The sequence below is a fragment of the Phalacrocorax aristotelis genome, chromosome 10 (genome assembly GCF_949628215.1).
Source record: "Phalacrocorax aristotelis chromosome 10, bGulAri2.1, whole genome shotgun sequence".
NCBI lineage: Eukaryota > Metazoa > Chordata > Aves > Suliformes > Phalacrocoracidae > Phalacrocorax > Phalacrocorax aristotelis.
The window spans coordinates 24,291,487-24,311,225 of NC_134285.1; the positions used below are offsets into that span (position 1 = coordinate 24,291,487).

Below are 19,739 nucleotides of genomic sequence, written 5' to 3' on the forward strand. Positions count from 1 at the left end.
TCTAACCCCTCTTTAGCAAGCCCTGTCACTGGCTATGCTCCCTGTTAGCAGAAATGGAGTATTTCTGTCAACAGCCAGGTGTGAAACCTGCCAGGCTTGTCTGCAGAAGAGGGTCTGGGTGCTTCACTGGTGCTTCCACAGCAGGCTGCCTGGTGCAGAGCCGCAAAGCCGCTCACTGGGGAACCTCTGCTGGGAGCATCCCAAGGGAGCTTGTGCACTGGGGCAAGCATGAGGGAGGAGAGGAGGCTGCTTCTGCCAAAACTTGGTCGCATTGGGAAGATGGTGATGCTGAACTGAGCCTCTGGCTGGGATATCCTGACACTTGCATGGAGGCTAACAGTCCTGGATGGGCCCTTGCTAGTCCTGCCATGTCCCTGGAGCTCGCTGGGTGGGCTCTGACTGCGGGCAGTGCAACTTTGCCAAACACTTTTCAACAAAACCTTCAGCCTGATATTGGCTTTCGCTTTTGGCGCATCCCTCCCCTTCCTTTTCTGGTTATTTTCAATGGTGTGATCACCCATGCAGTATTTTCAATCCCGCCAAAAGAGCTCATTTAAGTTGTTAGCAAATACTCAAATGAAGCAAGATGCTGCTCTGTTGGCTCGAGTGAGACAGGACCCAGTTGGATGCAACGCGCGCAAAGTGTGAAGGCTTGAATGAAAAAGGGACCTGGGGAATGTGGCTCTGCTGGAGCCTGCATTCTCCCTGTTCCTACCCTTGACTTTGGAAGGCAGAGGGTGGAGAGGACAGGGGCAGGTGATAGACAAACCATGGGATGGAAAAGAGGGAGTTGGAGGAGCAGAGCAGCTCATGTTAATTATATTATCTATCTATAAATGCACAGGTTTGCATGTGCCGACTGGAGGTTTGCATGCCCTCCAGAGCAGGCAAAGGGGAGCAGATGTGGTCGGGAGGAAAGGCAGTGATGACAGGGCAGAGAGGACTACCAGTGGTTGGGACAACCTGCTCTTACAGCAGGGAGCTGAGCGTGTGCCCCATGGTTTGTTACAAGCCTTTCAGGCAATTAAGCTCACTTGCCTTGGGACTTTGGAGGAGAGAAGCACCAGACTGGTGGCTATGTCCTGTGATTTACAATACATCTGATAGTTCTAGGCCATTAATAAAACATGCAGTTGGCCATGAAAGGCACGTCTGCCTATTTTAAAGACTATAATAATGGATAAAGCTCCGACACATGGATTTCTGTAAGAAAACTAGCACTGTAAATAGCACTCCAAAAAGATGTATTCCATCAAATTCAATGGGACAGTTATTGTATGCTAATTAAATACTACTGAACTATTCAATGGTTGGATGGTGAATAGAGACCCGATTTTAGAAAGCCACACAATCCCTCAGAACACCCACAGACTCCTAAGGCTTCTACCACTGTCCTGAGCCTGCAATCGGCTCTTGTAACAGGCTGTGGACAGGCAGAGCACAGGCTAGTCACAGGTCAAGTGACCTGTCCGTCAGGAGCTCTGGGAACAAGAGCACAGCTGCTATCTACTATCTGGGTGATTAAACGCTCTCAAATAAGGATTATGCATCCTATATCCTGGAAATAAGACCATCCAGAGCATAACTTGCTCTGCAGTTATTCTTTTTTCTGTTGGGAGAAGAGCTCCACTCTCTCCTCACCAATGCATCTTCCCCCTTCCCAGGATGATTTCCTGACTGCACTGCTTTCCAAGACTTTCTTCACTTTAAATCACCTGGGCCATACTTACTTTGCCTGTTGGAAGCATGTATTGGGACCTACAACCAGTGCAGACCCATCTTCCATCCAGACTACAAACAAGCAAATGCATGAAAAAGGGCTGACTGCAAAGACAAGTATGGTATTTCCAACGGGAGGAGAAGCATGCTAAAAAAGACATGTCTTGTCCCAGCTCTAAACTGACCTGCTCAGGGCTCATGATATTCACTGGAGGGGATGGGGAGCCCTGGGGGAGTTCCCAGGAATGGTGCCATGCTCCATAGTCCCACAGGAAACCCTTCTCCAAACTCCTGTGCTGTAGCAGATCAGCTCTCAGTCAACCCCAGCCTGCAGGGCTTCCTCCTCCTTGGCCCTTTTCACAAACAGCCAGACCAAAAGCTAATGAAGTGGAGACAGACAGACAGAGATATTTCCAAATCTTGACTGGTGCCTGACATTATAACCTAATACATGGGATCTTGTTCCACCCAGCACCTTGGTCCAGGAGCTTTTGCACGATCTAGCCCAGGACTGCCAAGCTTTCGGTATAAGAGCCGTGTATTGCTAAAGCCTGTGGACACTTTCAAGTCTGCTAAAAAGATGTTTTGAGGTGACAGATCTTAAGCAACACACAGAGCTGCGCGCTGCTCTGCTCTCCACACCCTTCCCTGCTGCCAGGGGAAAGCAGCCACTATCAGTGATAGCTGGATCCAATTTATTAGGCGCTTCAAGGAGACATTCATCAGGCAAGGAGATAAATAATCTTCAGATGGAACAATTAAATTTAATTGCCTGAAGATTATTTGTCTCCTTCCCTGATGATTGTCTCTGCTGAGTGCCTTATAAATTGGATCCAGCTATCAGCAATATTAACTGTGTTTCCCCTCAAGACTGGCCCAGCTGCCCAGACCAAAACACTGGGCTCAGAATAAACTTTCACTGTTACGCATCAAAAACAAGGTTGCCTCAGTGCTCGTGGGTGTCTTTTTTCTTGCAGATGAACAGGTCCCTGATCTAGGTGGCTGGGTTTTCTGGTCTCTGGTGGGTGCATCCAGAGCTCAGCAGTGCTGCACCAGCTCCGTGACAGTGATGTCCTCCTCAGCAAAGGCTTGAGGAGGGGTGAGGTGAGCCCTGAGATGGACCATGCAAAGCTTCAGTGAGCTGGATTTTGTTGCAGCTGGAGCTATGAAGAACTGAGGTGGTGGGGTCCATAGCAGCAGCGATAGCATATGCAGGAGCATGCTTGTGCTGGCCATGAGAGAAATGGTGACGGAGCCGTATCTTAGTCTGAAGAGACCTTCAGCATGTGTGTGGGCTCACTAATGCCTGTCCCCGTCAGTCTGCCAGCTTGATGGCCAGCAAACCACAGGAGCACAGCTTTTCCACGTAGAGGCAGAGCGAGGGTAGCCGCCATATTCGTGTTACTCCAGGCCAGGACCAAAGCTGGAACCTCTTCAACAAACCAGGAGCCATCAACTCCCTCCTCTGAATATGTCTGAAGTCTGGAAAATATCTTAAATATGGGAGAGGAAAGGGAGGGGTTTGATCCTCAGCTGGTGTAAATCAACAGAGCTCCATTGACGTTGTTGGACGATTACTGAGACTTATGTCCTCTGACCCCAAAAATTTCTAGGGAGGGAGGTAATGACTACAGAGCATTCCAGTGTTGCAAGAGATCTTCCTCCAGCCTGGCTGCGGGGAGGCTGTAACTCCAGAGGCTGGGAAGTGCAAGGATAGCTGTCTGGGTGAAGGAAAGGAAGAAAATGCCCCAAGATTCCTGGCTCTGAGTCCCAGCTGGAAAGCAAGCTGGAAACCAGAGAAGCTGGGCTGCAGATACCATATACCATGGGGAGATCTCATCCTCCCGCACCTTTCTGAGTGTGGAGGATGGATGGCTCTGGGAGTGCCATGATGTCCTGCTCTCAGCCCACCTCTCAGCAGCAGTGGAGTATAATGCATCTGCCATGCAGGACTGAGTCCACCAGTGCCCACCATGCACACTCTGCACCATGGGCGCAATCAGCAGCTCACCCTGCATCATCCACCCTGCTTGCCTTGGGAGAGCTTTGGGTTGTCGGTGATCGCCAAGAGCCATGGGCAACAAAACCCTCCGCTCAAAGGCTGCTGATCCTCCGACAGATGAGCTGCGTCCAGATGTCCCTGAGCGAAAGGCAGTGTTCGGTGGTGTGGGCTGGGTGCCAGCCCTGTGTGCTCTTTCCTGCGAGCAGCACAGAAAAGACCCTGGAATCAACATGTTTACTGACAGTTTCTTGCTCTGTTGGCCTGGTTTTCTAAGGAAATGAAGCTTGTGCAATCACATTGTCTGGGGGTGTCTGTTCCTAATAACTTCTCAGTCCACCAGCCAATTCCAATCCAATCTGACGGAGGGGGAGAGGTCTCAAAGTATTGCATCCTCCCAAGTTTGCTGGCAGTACACTGGACGGCTAGCTGAGGAACAGGTAACTTAGATTGGTCAAAGAATGGAAATGTCTTCTACACAAAGTCATGAAGAAGAGCAACAAGGTCACAGTTGGCTGCCAGAAGGTAACCCACAGTCCCGCTGGGAAGAGGACCTCGCCAGCAGTGGCCAGAGCTGGATGTGCACCATCAACTAGGAGAAACATCCGTGTCCGGAAGGATGCGAGCTCCAGCTACACAGGGCCTGGCGCAGCCTGCAGTTAGCGCACGTCTGGGCAGAGAAGGACAGAGTCTGCAGCAAGCCATGGCTGCCAGAACTTGTGGAGCTGAGCGCTGAAAACCCTCCAGCTCCCCGAAGCGCTGAGGCTGAAGGATTCTCGGCTGGAAGGCATGATCTCCCAGTGGGTAGAAGTCTCCCTTCCGCTTGGGACAGGCGCTTCCAGAGGCAGAGCTGCGCCATAGGCGCCTCGCCAAGCAGAGCGGGACCCACAGCCGCCCCGCGTCGTGTCTCATCTTGCTTCAGTCTGGACAGGATCTGGACAGCAGTTCCTTGTTTCTCCTCTCGTTGATGCTGGTTTAATTTGCTGAAGGCGTTCGATGGTGCACATGGTCTCTTTAGTTCAGCCTTGCCAGTAATATGAGCTTAACAGAGCTGGAGATGACTTTTTTTTTTCAAGCGCCTATACAAACATGATTTGTTTTGTAATAACTCTTCTGTTCTGTTTTGAAGGGGATGATGGCTCTGGGATCTGAGGGTCTGGGAGACAGCTCAGAGCTGCTCAAATTCCTCTCCACGTGCTATCAATTAACGTCTTCATTAAACACCCAGATCAAAGCTGCTTCCAGCCGGAGCATGACGGCGCAACAGAGCTTGCTTTGTGAAGTCACCCACAATTGGTGACAAATGAAAAAGGGCTTGGTTTGTCCTGTACCAGCCACAGATGGAAATGGGCGATAACTGCCAACGGAGGGAGTGAGTGTCCATCCTCGGCTCCCCATCACAACCTGGACCAGAAAACAAGACCTAAGCTATGGCGAGTGGCGAGGGACCTGCTGCGTGTGTGCTTGCTGGGAGAGGCACTCCCTGCAGTGGTGGATCACCACCCCTTGCCCAGCATCCTGATCCTAGGCCAAATCTCTGGTCCCACCAGTGCCAAGGGCAGTTCTCCAGTTGACTTCACTGAGACCTGACCTTGAGTTAACCTAGCAGGAGGGCTGGGAAAATCATCTTGAAAGAAACACCACCACAAAAATTGTCCAGATGGGTGTTTCCTGAAGACTACCCAACACATTCTCTACCTCTATTTTACTTAACCTCTGGGCATCCAGGAACCTCAACCCCTGGCAGTGTCCCAGCTGCCTGTCTGCACCACCGTCCGCATCTTGTGCGATCAGGCCTGACCAGCAAGAGCCCACAGCCTTCTGCTAGCATGCTTTCGTCTCTGCTTGTCATGGCAGCACATGCCAGCAGCTGACCCTGAGCCAGACAATCCCGCATCCTAGACTTTGTGCAAATATTTGTGCATCAGGCTGGTGCAAAAAGGTACATTTCCACTTACATCCAAAATGACAAAACCTGGGATTTAAATCCCTGTGGCAGCTTGGGTGCACCATTAATCCATGCTCGGTGCTCAGCCTAGAGTGGCGAGACTGCAGGCCACATCACAGGGTTGTCCCCTTGCAGAGCCCTTCATTAGACACCAAGAAAGCTGAACCCCTCCAGGAGACCTTGCAGCACTGGGTCCCACCATGCAGGCAAGCCACCCGCCTCTCTCCTCCCACCCTTCTTCCTGGTCTGAGCATGCTGAGTACCACCACCTCACCATGTGGTCACTAAACACTTGGTGCTTGCAAGGGCAGGATGGCAGGACCAGGTAGCCCCTGCAAGAGGATGCAACTGGGCATGGCCAGGGTGGGCTCACCAGCCTGGTGGTGAGAGCCACATTCTTGTTTTACTGACTCTGCAGGATGCAACCGTGGGACCCTGGTGTATTCTCCCTCCCTTGCTGCTGTGCCCAAACACATATGGTATTTGTGGCTGCTCTTCCAAATGCCACCCAAGGGAAGTTTTCTTTAAAGTTATATGGATCTATAATTAGTTGGTTATTTCCCTCAGCCTTTAAGATAAATTTTTTAGACTTTAGCACCTGGTTTCAGCTTACTGGTGTCATTACAGGGTAAACTGTGGGCAGAGCGAAAAGCCAGGATGCACAAAAGTGTTGCCCTCATCTGAGCTGTGCTGTTGCATGAAAGTCTCCACCCCATGACATGCTGAGCTTTGCATTGATGAACGGTGCTGTGGGGGAGCGGGCTGGGTTTGTTCTTGACATAGAGCATTTAACTGAGCATGTTGCCATGAAGAAGCAGGAGCAGCAGTGCTTGGGCCAGGAATAGAGCAACACTGGGGGAGATAACATCTCCCAGTATGCTCCCCCACCACAATACTCACCCGGGAACCACCGCACATGCTGATAATCCTTTCTGGGACACTGTCCATCTCTGTCCCCTTCTCCATGCAGCATGGTCAGAGCTCAGTGGGGTGGTTTTCCAGGACCTCAGTGGATTTAATTTCCAGTTTTGAGGCATTGTTGGAAACCAGCTCTCTTAAGGGAAAATGCTGGGAATCAGGTCAACTGATACCATCATGGTCATGGACCCTCTACAACTGAAAGCAGCAGCGGTGACATCTGTCTGCACAGAGTGCTCTGTTGTGGTTTGGATGTGGCCGGCACCACACGGGGCTTTGGGGGAAGAGAGGAATGTGGCTGGCTGAGGAGCAGCGCTTGCAGCTATTTCTCCCACAGCAAACTGCACTTAGACAGCAGAGCTGCTGTGATCCCCTGCAGGTTCGACAGCCCGCTTCAGCTTGGGATTTCCCGGGGGCTGAGTCAGCTGAAAAGTGGGTGTCAGCCAGCTACTCCCCAGCATGGAGCTGCAGGACATGTACAACACCGCTCTGCTCTTAGCCAGTGGCTATAGCTCCTGCTGCCCACCACCCCATTTCAAACAGCGGCACAGCAAGTCTAGGAACGAGGTCCAGCAGCTCAAACACAGTCAAAGAAGAGCAAAGAGGAGTGGCTGGAGAGCTGCCTGGAGGAAAAGGACCTGGGGGTATTGGCTGACAGCTGCCTGAACATGAGCCAGCAGTGTGCTCAGGCAGCCAACGAGGCCAATGGCATCCTGGCTTGTATCAGGAATAGTGTGGCCAGCAGGAGCAGGGAGGTGATCGTGCCCCTGTACTCGGCCCTGGTGAGGCCGCACCTTGAATCCTGTGTTTGGTTTTGGGCCCCTCAGTACAAGAAGGACATTGAGGTGCTGGAGCGTGTCCAGAGAAGGGCCTGAAGCTGGGGAAGGGTCTGGAGAGCAAGTCTGATGAGGAACAGCTGAGGGAGCTGGGGGTGTTTAGCCTGGAGAAGGGGAGGCTGAGGGGAGACCTTATCACCCTCTACAACTACCTGAAAGGAGCTTGTAGCAAGGTGGGGGTCGGTCTCTTCTCCCTAGTAACAAGCGACAGGACAAGAGGAAATGGCCTCAAGCTGCGCCAGGGGAAGTTTAGGTTGGATATTAGGAAAAACTTCTTCACTGAAAGGGTCATCAAACATTGGAACAGGCTGCCCTGGGAGGTGGTTGAGTCTCCATCCCTGGAGGTATTTAAAAGAAGGGTAGATGTGGTGCTTGAGGATATGGTTTAGTGGTGGACTTGGCAGTGATAGCTTAGCGGTTGGACTCGATGATCTTAAGGGTCTTTTCCAACCTTAATGAGTCTATGATTCTATGAAAATCATACTCTTGTTGCTACCAATTTGCAGATCAAATTAAACTACTTCAGGACAAATACATTTGCATCTCCAAGGGCTCTTTGAAGCCTGAGTCAGTGAAGTGCATGCTCAGCTTTAAGCATGTGGTTTACAGTCTATTGGATTAAGCTGGAGCTTGAGGGAATAACCATACAAAAACGTTATAACACATCATCTGTTTGGCTTTTCTTTCTTCTTCCCACCAAAAGTGCCATTTTAGCCATAATAAAAATGTTCATAATAGATTGTTGGTTTCAACAAATGGTATTTTCCAAAATTCTTGATTTAGAACAAACTTGTAGATATTCACTGGCTTATTTCCATGTATTGGTTTTTCAAGTGAAAATTAGTTTGGTTTAAAAAAAGTTAGTGGTTGGGGTTTTTTTAATGGAAAATAAAATAATAAAGCACTATTGCTTCCTCATGAGTTTTTACTTTTGCATTTTCAGTTTCTGCTTTCATGGTGTTTTATTTTTCTGGTCACTTTGGGAACAGAACACTTTCCTGTGTCCTGGGAGTTTTCATGGGATGGAAAGAGATATTTTCTACCTGGTCTATAGGTGGGTTTGGAGAACCTCAGGCCAAAAAATCCTAGACACACCAAAGTCAGCTGGGGCTTTCCAATGGTGCTAACGTTACCAGGACTCCTATCTTCTCTAATCCAAGTGTCTTTGTGGTTGGGAAATTGCAACCTTGGTCTAAAATCTGCATTGTCCAGCCTGGCTCCACATGGGAAGTGGCTTTGCCCACAGCGTACAGAGTACACCAGTGTGTGGTTTCTCGGAGAAACCTGGGCTGACCAAGTAAAGGCTACTTGACAGTGAGCCTCAAGCCAACAGTGCTTTTTGCTCAGGGGCTGCTCAGCGAAGCTGCCTCCTCAGTGGGCATCCGTGCTGGGGATGGAAACTGTGGGCACTCAGCAACCCCTTGATTCACCCAGCATAAATCTGATCACACCACATTTCAATTATACGGCAACTCTATTTATAAGCTACATAGATAAACGGTCTATGTAACTGCACAGTAATTGCACAGAGTTCCTACAGATGATAGAGCAATAATTAACTTAGTAATTGCATGTAATTCCACTGTGTTTTGGATAGCTGGCATGGCTCCTGCTCGCTTTCTTGCCTTCTGTTTGAGGGAAGAAAGGCTTCCACCGACTTCAGTGGATCCGGCTCAGAGCATCTTTCCGCTGTGGACGTTGCAGCTGCTTTATAGAAAGGGTATCTCTTTATCTTTCCCCTGTAACTAGAACTAAGGAAAGAAATTCTGAAGCAGGAACCCAAGAGAGAAGTGTCCCAGGAAAAAAAAAAAAAGGGGGGGGGGGGCAGGAAGAAGGGGGAAGAAAAAGGCAAGAAAAAAAAAGCCAACACCCCACCCCCTACCCCACCATGTCTTAGACTCAGAGAGCCAAACCTTGGGAAACACAAAGCTGGATTTATGTCTGATAAACTCAGCAACTCCCTTTGGACGGGAGAAAAGAAATGCAGATGCTTTAGAACTGATGCCAACAAGCTCTTGATTTTGGGGAGGAAATTGTGTGTCACAATTCAGGTTTATTTCTATGAATCCATACAATGTGAGCAAAATACTATGCAGGGATGGGTCTTCTGGTGATGTAAATTAATACATTATAATTAACCTTCATAGAAGTATTCCAGTTTTCTCCAGCTGAGCTTCTGGACCTGGGTCTACCTCCAAGTGGAGGGAGCAGAAGACATGGTTGCTGGACTGGACAAGTGGATGTTTTGCTTTGACAGTTGCCAACAGCAAAAACTAATACACTGATCTGCATTTAAACACTGTTAGTGATGCAAGTGATGTTCACAAAGAGACCAAAAAAACCCTCACAAAGTACAAATTGTTCTGCAGCGTCATCTTTTGGTGCTCCTCGGTGCCTGGAAAGGGAAACCACAGTAGGAGAGACTGGCCCCTGCCGCCCCTGCAAGGTAGGAAATGCATCCCCATGCGATGCCCACTGCTGCCCTCAGACCCTGCATACTGCCAGCTGGGAGGGAAAGCCCAGAGCCATTTGGTCTGCTGTTGGCTTAAGGTCAGCAGGAGACAAGTAGTGTTGACATAGTGAGCTTCCCTGTTGAGCTCAGATTTGTGGACAATGGACTGCTCTCGATTTCTCCCAGACCCTTGTTTCTGCTCCATCTCCCAGATAAGCATTGCTCATATCTGCCCTAACCTATATGAGAGCTTTAAGGATGCCCCATCCACCAGGATGCAGGGTTGTCCAGGGTGTATAGGTGTATGGCACCCAGGGAGAGACAGTGTGTGCGTGTAGGGTGTCTGGGTGGCATGCGGGTGGGGGGGGGTTAGTATGCACAGGAGGTGCTTGTCTGGGCTCAGGTGGGTCTGTGGCATGCGGGTGGGTGCACACACATACGGGCACAATGGTGTTTGCGCCTGGATATTGGCAGTGCCTGTGGCTGGCAGTACTGGGGACACAGGCACTGCAGGGACAGTGATGTCTGTGCAGGCACAGTCTCCCCAGGCCCCTCCTGGTGTACAGCCTGCGCCTTTAAAATAGTGGAAAAAAGGGATTGCTACAAGCAAAATTATTCCTTTTCCAGCTCTACCTCCACTCCTTTCCTGTGCCAGGAGAGAGAGGGGGGCTGAGGCCAGGTGCTCTGGGCATCTTCCCCCATCACCTGTGCCGTGGTACACACACCACAAGTGGTGAATGCCAGGCTGGTCCCACCAAGAAAGCCCCTTCACCAAACCTTTGCCACTAGTACGAGGATACTTACCAGGGAAAATGCTGTTAATCTTTCTGCTGCTGAGAATGACTGCCCTTGCTCCTCCTCACCTGACAGCAACACCTCATTGTGCTGTGCGAGCTGCCCAGAGAGTCATGCTGAAGCTGGTGGGAGGTTGTCAGCCCTGTACCAGCCTTGCTTGGCCATTTGCTGCCACATGCATGGCTTTGGGTTGGAGAAAGAAGGGCTCAGAGAGCAACTGAGGCACATGGGGGTGAAGAAGTGACAGAGCAGAGCTTGAGCCACCTAACCCAGAACCTCAACGTGCCTTAGGGCCTTGAGCCACTAAGCTGCAGTTTTAACTGCAACACCACCCTGCTTAAGCGTGCGTGTGACACAGCCTTCAAATATTAAAAACCAACCCTCATGTAAACAGCTCGTGGCTCCAGGCTGGTTCAAGCAGCTACATCAGCTCCCCACAGCCCTTAGCACTGAGATGATAGAGTCTGCCGCATACAGAGTCTACACAGTTTCTGCTCCTAATCCTTGGCCATGGGGTAGGGCAGGAGAGCGTCTGAAGGCTTCAAGACCCATTTGGAAGGAAAACACTGGGATGTGCTCATGAAGCCACCCAGAGAGAGATGGAGAGCGTGAAAAGATGCAACCACCTTGAAGGTGCCATTCTTTGAGAAACGCCATGCAGCAGAGCCTGCCCCAGAAACACGTCTTCCTCACCCAGGCTGTCTTTGCTCTGCACTTCATGGTAGCCCCACCTTATCGTGTATCATTTACCAGGGAAGGGCAGAGGTGTCCGCGAAGTCCATCTCACAGGGTTGAAGATGTGCTTGGGGGACGAGTGAAGCTTCCATCAGGACATCACATGTCCCAGTGCCCCTGGGAGCGGGGGGGTGGGGTGGGGCTGCGGGGGGGAGTGTCCTGCACAACTGCTATGCAACTCCCACTGTTCCTACTCTGACTCCATCCAGCTCTGTCTCTACCTAGGCCCCTGCTCTTTCCATCTTCCTCTTCCAGGCAAGGGGAGGAGCTTCCACAGAACCACATACTGCTTTTGTTCCCTGTAGCCAAGTGATACTTCCTGCTATGCAGCCAGAGAACCTCCTGCAGAAAAGCACTGCACAGCCAGCGAGACCCTCCCATGGGCAGGGGCTCTGTCCTGAGAAATGTGGGTACCAGATCCCAGCAGGGTCTAGCGGCAGAGCTTGCACCATGTCCACCTGGCCAAAGAGTCAGCACCTGGCTTTGGGTCATGGCTCCATCTCTTTTGAAGGAGCAGGACTTCTAGGAGGGGAGAACAACTGCTTAAGAAAAGGGGAGGCCTTTTTCCCTTCTGGGGTCAAATAAAAGGGCAGCAAGAGTTGCATGGATCCGTGCTCAGGAGCATCAGGAACACAGATGTATCCTTCTGTACGTAGCCCTGCTCTAATACCGAATTTACTCTGTGACTTCCGGAAAGCCACTTAGTAGTTTTCCACCAGTTGTGCCTTCCCTCTCCCCTGCCCCAGGCTCTGAGCGCCAGTGACACATGTGAAAAGGCTCTTGCTAGGGAAGGGCTACCCTGAAGCTCCTGCCTCTTCAGAATGTCGATGCCCATGGATGCCCAACAAGGACAAACTCCATGAGAACCTCTACACTCACCAAACTGTTTCTTCCTTGACCTGGGAAAGTGGGATTGGTTTTCACTTGAGGCAGGAGATGAGCGAAGGAGAAAGAAGGTAGGAGAAGTACCTTTTTAAATGTTCCTTTGCCGCTCGCCTCCACGTCCCATGGTGGTGTCTGTGCTGACGTCAATGCAGTGCTGTTGATTTGCACCAGCTGAGGGGCTGGCACACGATCCTCCCCTTCAGAGTGGCTTTGACGTGGGGTGGTGAAGGGCTCGTGCTGGGATATATTCCTGCCCAGACTGCACAGTGTGCCACTGGCTCTCTGTAGCAAGGCGAGGAACGACAAACCTCCAAGGACTAACAGTAGTCAGCAGGCAGACCCTGCGTGGCTGCCTGCAGAGCCCCTGCCTTCACCCCAGCACCCCGGGATGGGGGTCTGCTGCCCAGGTCTAATCCCTCCATGCAGAGAGAAGGGGAGCAAGGTGGCTGCTAAAGGGGCACTGGCAACATGAGCCTCACCTTGCGAAGGCCCGCCAACCTTGCACCTTGCTTGCTGCTGCTCACTTGAAAGTGTTTGCGCCAGCTGCAATACAGCTGTGAGCTCTCACTGCCTTCCACGCTCTTCCCCTGGTGTTCTTCCCTCAGTGGTGGCTGCAGGACTGGATTAATGCATTTAACTGCAGATGCTTGGGCCCTACAACCATAGGGTTTCCAACACCACGTGGAGGTGACTGCCTTTGCATGCCAAAGCTTATTTTACTGCCTTACAGAGCAACGAAGCCCAGAAAATATTTTTTAACTTGCACTTTGCTCCCATACATGCGATTTACATGTTAACATAAACCTCCACTGGGTGGAAAGCATCCCATTAAATGCTCCTGGGAAAGATGAACCCAGCCCTTGAAATCAGGTCTTATTTGGGGGATGAAAGAACACTACACATCAAGCCACAAGAAACAAAAGAGTGATATGCAGTCAGCAGCAATCTTTACTATGGACCACAGGAGATCAGAAAAATAACCTTGTTAACAAGAGACTTAGTGGCTAACAAAATGTCATGCTATAGGACATACAAGAGAGGCCAAGCACAATCACCAGAACAAAACGACAACTGAGGAGGAAAAGAAATCCCAAGGTGGTGCGCGGGGTGTTGCAGTAGATGCCCTATAGCAAACCTTAGTGGTGGTATCAACACAGCTGTGTGCACATCTGTGTGTGCATGGGGCTGGCTGTGTGGGTTCCTTTTGCCTTTAAAACAAGTCAAAGTGTCTTCACCTCTTACACAACTCCAGCGTCTCTAGGACAATTATTATTCTTTTTTTTTTTCAGGAAAAAATAATAATATCATTTTGTTCCAAGAACTATGTGCAAGAATTGTTTATCCAGGTATAGTGAAAGGAGGGCTGATAAGAAAACCTGTGGCTCGTGCCCTCTCCTCATTGACACCACAACCCTCCCCAGCAATCCTCTGTGGCTTTGCCTTCAGTGAATCCCAGACAAGGCTTTTCAGAAAAAGAAGAAAGAAAAAAAGGGTATTGCTGCTTCTTCTTGTAATATTTTTCCTCTCTCTCCCCCCTTCCCCTTAAAAATGTTTACTTTCAAAAATTCCATTCCTGCAGAGATTCCTCCCAAGCTCTGAGGTCTCTGCACTCCACCCTCCTCTTCTGCAGTCAGAAAAAGTGAGTCTTGATGTCTTTGGTTAAAAAAAAAAAAAGTAAAAAAATAACACAAACAAATAACACACAACCCAGTATGATCCCATTCCACCGTGCGGATGCCTGATGAGAGGGTGTCTGTGGAAGAAGGAAGCATCAGAGACGAGCTGTCTGCTCTCTGGAAGCTAAGGTCCCTGTGCCGCCCAGCCAGCTCGCCTCCTCTCATACGGTGGTCGCTGGCCCGTACTGGAGCACCAGAGGGGACGTCTCCTTGATCCGGACGTAGAACCGCCCCTCGGGCCAGGTGGTTTGGAGGGACAAAGGCAAGAAGTCATCGGGAAGCCACCGCTCGCTCTCATCAGAGGCAAACACCAGTCCGAAGTGCTCCAGCTGCTCCTCACCATAGCAGAAGGCGGCTGAGCCGCCCAGAATGCCACGGGAGATGTCATTCATCTCAAGCACCACTAGCTTCACCACCTCCCCAGCAGATGTCTGGCTGGTGATGTGCAGCTGCGGAAAGAGAAAGGTGGGAGAGATAGATGGTAAGGGGGAGGAACGAGGAGGAACCGGGGGCCAGAGGCAGCACATGGTGTGTCCCACAGCGGTGATCATTAGGGTGGTGAAACAGCCAGCCCAAAGGTGCCTGGTGAGCAAGCAGCAGCAGCCTGATGCAGAGCCCCAGGCCCACTGTGCCCAGGGAGACCTGGTGTGCCAGGGCCCCACCTCATGCACCGCTTTCCTGTCACCACTGCACGCTCCGAGTCCCTACAGCTCAACTCTTGCACATGTCACCTACGGCCCGACTGCTCCACTCTGCATGCCCCACCATCCCATTACCTGCGGCCAGACAGGGCTCAGCCCCAGCCCTGATCCTGGCACCACTGAGGCATGTGCGTAACGTCCCTCTTGAGAGAAGTATCCAGATGGTCAGAGCAGCTGAACCACAACAGCTCTGCCAAACAAGCAGTGCTGAACTGAAGCCTCTTTGGGAAGTGGTGCCAAATTTCATCCTGTTCACAAGCTTGGGGTTCTCCCACCGACAGCTACGCTCGCTCTCCCTGTCTGCTTTCTTGGGGACTGCCTTCTGAATCCCAAATATGGCTGAGAAAACAAACTCATCTGGGCCCTGGCTGTTAATGACTGTCAGGAGCCTGCTACTTGACTTCAAAGGCCCTAAAGCGGGACATCCATCCTCGCCCGGGCAAGGCAACGGTTTCCTTTGGCACATCCATAAGGGCTTGTGGAGTGCTGTGAGCAGTGCCCTGGCAGGGTGGTCCAAGCCCTCGGCCCACGTGAGCCCTGCCAGCTCCGAACAATCATCGCAGGGCTTAGCTGATTTATGCCAGCCGAGGAGCCTTTCCTTTGAACTCGGCTTTCTTCGAGAAGAACATCGTAAAATGCTTTCAAGCAGGCGTGTCCAGAGCTTTACAACTTCAAAAGCCACGTGGGCAGCCCGCCAGGAACCCGAGGGCTGCGCTTCAGTTGCATAGAAATCTATGGTAATTTCTCAAATGAAAAATAAATACTGCAAGTCAGATTCCCCTCTGCTTCTAACATCCCCGCTGGGTGCGGAGAAACCAGCTATCAAAACTCCCCAGCAATAAAACCCATCAGCCTGTCAGCTCTGTCCTTCCTCTGCCATTTTATGGGCAGGCTGCGCATGGGCTTCTCCGTCAGCCTCCACTCTAGGCAACAGGAATGTTGAAAGGGAAATTTCAAGAGGGGAAGGGTCTTCGTGGCTGGGAGCAAAGGAGGTGGCACAGACAGAGGGGGACCTGCCCAAGACATGTGCCCTGGGGGTCCTCCTCCATAGGGGATCCCACCTGGAGCAGGTGAGGGTGATCAGAGCTGGGGGGGGGGCAGCTCTCAGCAGCAAAGCCCTCAGGGAGAGGAACCAGGTCACACAGCGGCTCTGATGGACCCCAACGCCTGCAGCAAGGAGGCAGCTTTGTCTGCTTGCCTTCACAGGCTGGAGACGAGCAGCTCCTGCTCTCCCTTCCCCAAAGGCACACAGGGCTGGAGGGAGGGGAGCAGAAACCCAGGGAGGGGAAGCTGTGGGAGGGCCAGGGCCAGGGCAGGGCAGATGACAGCTGGATTTTGGCCAGGGGGCTGATGTGTTTGAACACCCAGATATGAAGGAAACCCATCAGTGTGACCTTTGCTCATGCTCTGCTCACCTTGGCTGGCACTAACCCACTGTCAGCCGTTGAACCACGGACTGAGAGCTGAACCACGGCACCACTGCCTTGTCCCCCCAAAATACCCTACCCGTAGCCCTGGCTCACCCCTTCTGCAGCAGCGGCTATTGCTCCCACAGAGTCATGTGTCCTGTCCTGCACTGCCAGGAGCCTTGTCACTGCTGCAGGGACAAAGGGATGCGGGGTGGGAGTGCTGTGGGTCTCCAGGGGACCTCACTCCCAGATGGTGGAGGATGGAGAGGGCAGTGCCAGGAGAGGGGCATGTGTGCCCTCGCCGCCTGCCTCCCCATCCTGCCAGCCCTTTCCATCTGGACACAGCAGAGCCGTAACACTGCCCTTTGCAGGCTCCAGTACCTTGACACTGGTATCTTTGGAGAGTCCGGTTTCATATTGAGGGCAGACCCGTAGGGTGACAGAGCCTGGCTTCTTCCCTTGGTCGGCCAAGCACCTGGGCTGCTCCGGCTGCTCCTGGAAGCTCTGAGTCCACTCGGCTGAGTGCATCCGGAAGACAGGCTCAGAGCCCTGCCTGTCCTGGCCGCACTCAGGGCTGGGCATTGAACCAGTCCCCAGCCTGAGCTGGCCACAGTGGCCCGCGGTCCTGCTCTCTGTTGGGGAGCTGTCAACTGAGCCGGGGCAGGACTTTCTGGCTGCCTGGCAGAGTGGTTTGGGGAAGTCCAGGCTGCTGGTTCGAACGCAGTACGCCTGCCGCTTTTCTGTGATGCGCAGCAGCTCGATCTGTCGGCTGGGCAGGACAAAGTCACTGTCATAGAGCTCAGGGGGCAGCCGGGGCGCCTCCGCCGGCGGTGGTGGCGGCGGTGGGGTCTTGAGCTCATGGGTCTGCAGGACGTCTGGAGCACTGTCCTGGAGGGTGCGGGTGACTCTCCTGCTGCAGCACTCGGGCCCTGAGGAGGAGTACACAAGGTCGAGCTCCTTCGGGCTCTGTGCCCTGCTGGAATCATAGTCGCTGTCGGTGGCCAGGAAAACCTCCGAGGAGCCCTCCTCATCTGACAGCCCATGTGAGTCTGTGAGGGGCGTAAGAGAAGCAAAGAGGGACTCAGCCTTGCTGTTGGCAAGCCTGGCTGAGGGTTCGCACCAGATGGCATCCAAGGAAGCCCGTGAGTGTTTACCCCCTTGCCGTATACCCATCCAGTGCTCATCAAGGCACAGGCAGAGCAGATCCTGCCCCAGCTGAGACTGACTGCCCTGCCCATACTCCTGGCACTGGCCCTGCCTGCACTCCCAAGGTGCAGCCAGCCAGAGCAGCCCTCCCATTCCCCCCGATCATGGGAAGCCCTGAGCCCACCAGGCAGGAGCTTTACAAAGGCAGGTCCTTACCAGAGTTGAGCTTACGGCTGGTCTCTGGAGAGGGTGCCGGGGAGGGAAGGTAGTCAAGGTGGGATGAGGTGGATCGGGTTTTCTGCTTCATTGCACCACTGGCCTCACTGAGGAAGCCACTGAGAGACACTCCGCAGGAGGGCTGCTTGTATCGGGCATGTTGCAGGGCATCCATAATCCAGCGCATCTCACGCCAGATCTCCTCCATTTGCTGCCAAAATAGGAAATGAAGGATTCCTTTCAGCAAGCAAACAACAGCAACAAAAAACCCCCGCAGCAAAACACAGGCTCTCCCCACACACCTTTCCCAAGAGGGTGTGACTTCTTGGGAAATCCCCAAGTCAGGGAATCCCAAGAAAATGCTCTCAGGTGGGAAGACGCTGCTTCGACCACCAGCAGCTGCTGGTTCAGCAGGACCTGTCTGCTGCAGGCAGGAGTGCTGCGAAAGGGGGCAGCGTGGGGTGCCCCTTCACATGTCCATCGCAAAACGCACTTCCAGACCCTGTTCTAGCAAGGTGGGAACCTGCAGAGCAGAAGCCTCCGACTCTCTAATCAGGACTTTTTTAGGTAATCATTGCAGAAAGAAGTTGCTAGACAAAGCCCTGCCTGCTGCTGTCTGTCTGCCATGTCAGAGAAACCCCACAGGGTCATGGCTGGGAACACTAGTGAACAGCCATAAGTGGGGATGCTCCTGCAGCTTGTCCAGGGCATGACTGTCCTGGCCATGTCCAGGGGCACCACTGAGCCTGGCACCCTCCCAGCATGCTCCCCTGCTGCATACCTGGATGTAGTCCTGAACCTGCTGGTGCCTCTGCTTCGCGGTGGAAAGCTCAGCATCGGAGAAGGCCTCCCTGAGGCTCTGCTGGGAGAGAAGTGACTCCAGCTCCAGGAGGGCAGACACCTGGCAGTACTGGGTAATGAACTCCCGGTCATATGTGAAGAAGTGGACTGGGAAGGGAATGAAAAATATCAGGTCCCTTGCTGTGGATGCCCTATGGGCTCCTCCGCAGTCACCCAACGCAGGGAGGAGGCAACACTCTAGCTCACGTGGAGACCCCTCAGCATCCCCCTCCATCCCTCCTCTCCCGGGGGAGGTGAGGGAGCTCCAGCACATCTCACTGCCTGTCCCAGCTCTCAGGAGGTCTCAGAGGACAAGGAGACCAGCAAGGCTGGGTTTTGGCACCCTCTCTCCTCACCTAGCTCGAAGATCTGCAGCGGCAGTGTGAGGAAGCCGGAGCGAGGGGTGTAAGGGTTGTTCTGGCCCGGAGCGGTGCAGACATCATCCGATGGAGGCAGCAGGAGGAGGAATGAGACCTGGCCCCCAAAGTCCAGCACCTCTTGGCTGTACAGACGGAAATCTTTGGCCTGCAAGAAGACCCTGCAGGTTACAGCTGCAAACATCACCTGGTGGGCCCTCCACTGAGTCCTCATCCACAGAGGAGTCAATGGCCAGGGGACATTGCTGTTTCAGCACAGAGCCAGAGGCTCCTTTCTTCTGGCATCATCGTCATCATCTTTCTTACTTCTCCTAAAAGGCTTTAAACTACGGGCCAAAGTCACTACAACAGGGTCTCAGAGAAGAAGTGCTACCAGCCATGGTCTCAGCCCTGCTCAGAGTGGTGTCCTCACAGCCACTCAGCCTGGCGCTGGGGCTGGTGGACACACCTTCACAGCGAATACTCAGCATGGTGGAGGAGGGATTTCTCCCTGTGGAGTCTAGCCCAGGAGACTGCAGCTCCATCCCATGGCTGGCCCAGGACCGTCCTGCTTTGGAGGGGCAGAGCTAGGCCAGTCTCATGCTGCAAGGGCTGAGCCCAGGACCAAACCACAAGGCAGGCAATAATGCAAACCCAGATTCACCATCCTTGCTTCGGAGGTACATGCGAGGGTAAGACAAACAGCTCCTGTGGACACTGTCCCTGGGCAGGCAGATGCTTCAGGTGCTGGATGTCCACCACTTGCCTTCTATTTGCATGAGACTAAAATCTGATGCTTCAGGCCCCCAAAGAGGGACCAGGGGCTGTGGTACCCTGCCTGCTGTGGTGACCAGCATGATGCTGCATGGCTCCTTTCCCTCCTTCCTCCCTAGACATTGGCACCTGCCTGTACCTCTTCCAATGGGATGTTGACCAGGGTCATCAGCTCCTTGATGGCCACTTGGAGCTCCTGAAACAAGTGGTTCTGGGAAGTCTCAGTCTCTAGCTCTGCAGGAACGGGCTCCTCCACACTGGCCATCTTCTGCAGCCATTCCCACTCCTCCCTGGAGAAGGGAGAGACAGACACATGCAGGGAGGAGCAGCTTGG

At 52.6% G+C, this 19,739-nt stretch overlaps 1 protein-coding gene across 1 annotated transcript in view; it reads right to left on the minus strand.

Moving 5' to 3' along the window:
• Positions 1-13,217: 13,217 nt before the first annotated feature.
• Positions 13,218-19,739, minus strand: part of LOC142062822 (ankyrin repeat and fibronectin type-III domain-containing protein 1-like) — a 235,807-nt gene continuing 229,285 nt past the window's right edge. The window contains exons 18-23 of the mRNA XM_075105883.1: positions 19,545-19,695; positions 18,632-18,800; positions 18,217-18,383; positions 17,436-17,646; positions 16,455-17,122; positions 13,218-14,412 (exon numbers count right to left, since the gene is read on the minus strand). Of these exons, the coding sequence (XP_074961984.1) occupies positions 14,125-14,412; positions 16,455-17,122; positions 17,436-17,646; positions 18,217-18,383; positions 18,632-18,800; positions 19,545-19,695 (1,654 nt within the window). The 3' untranslated portion in view covers positions 13,218-14,124. The remainder of the gene's footprint in view (positions 14,413-16,454; positions 17,123-17,435; positions 17,647-18,216; positions 18,384-18,631; positions 18,801-19,544; positions 19,696-19,739) is intronic.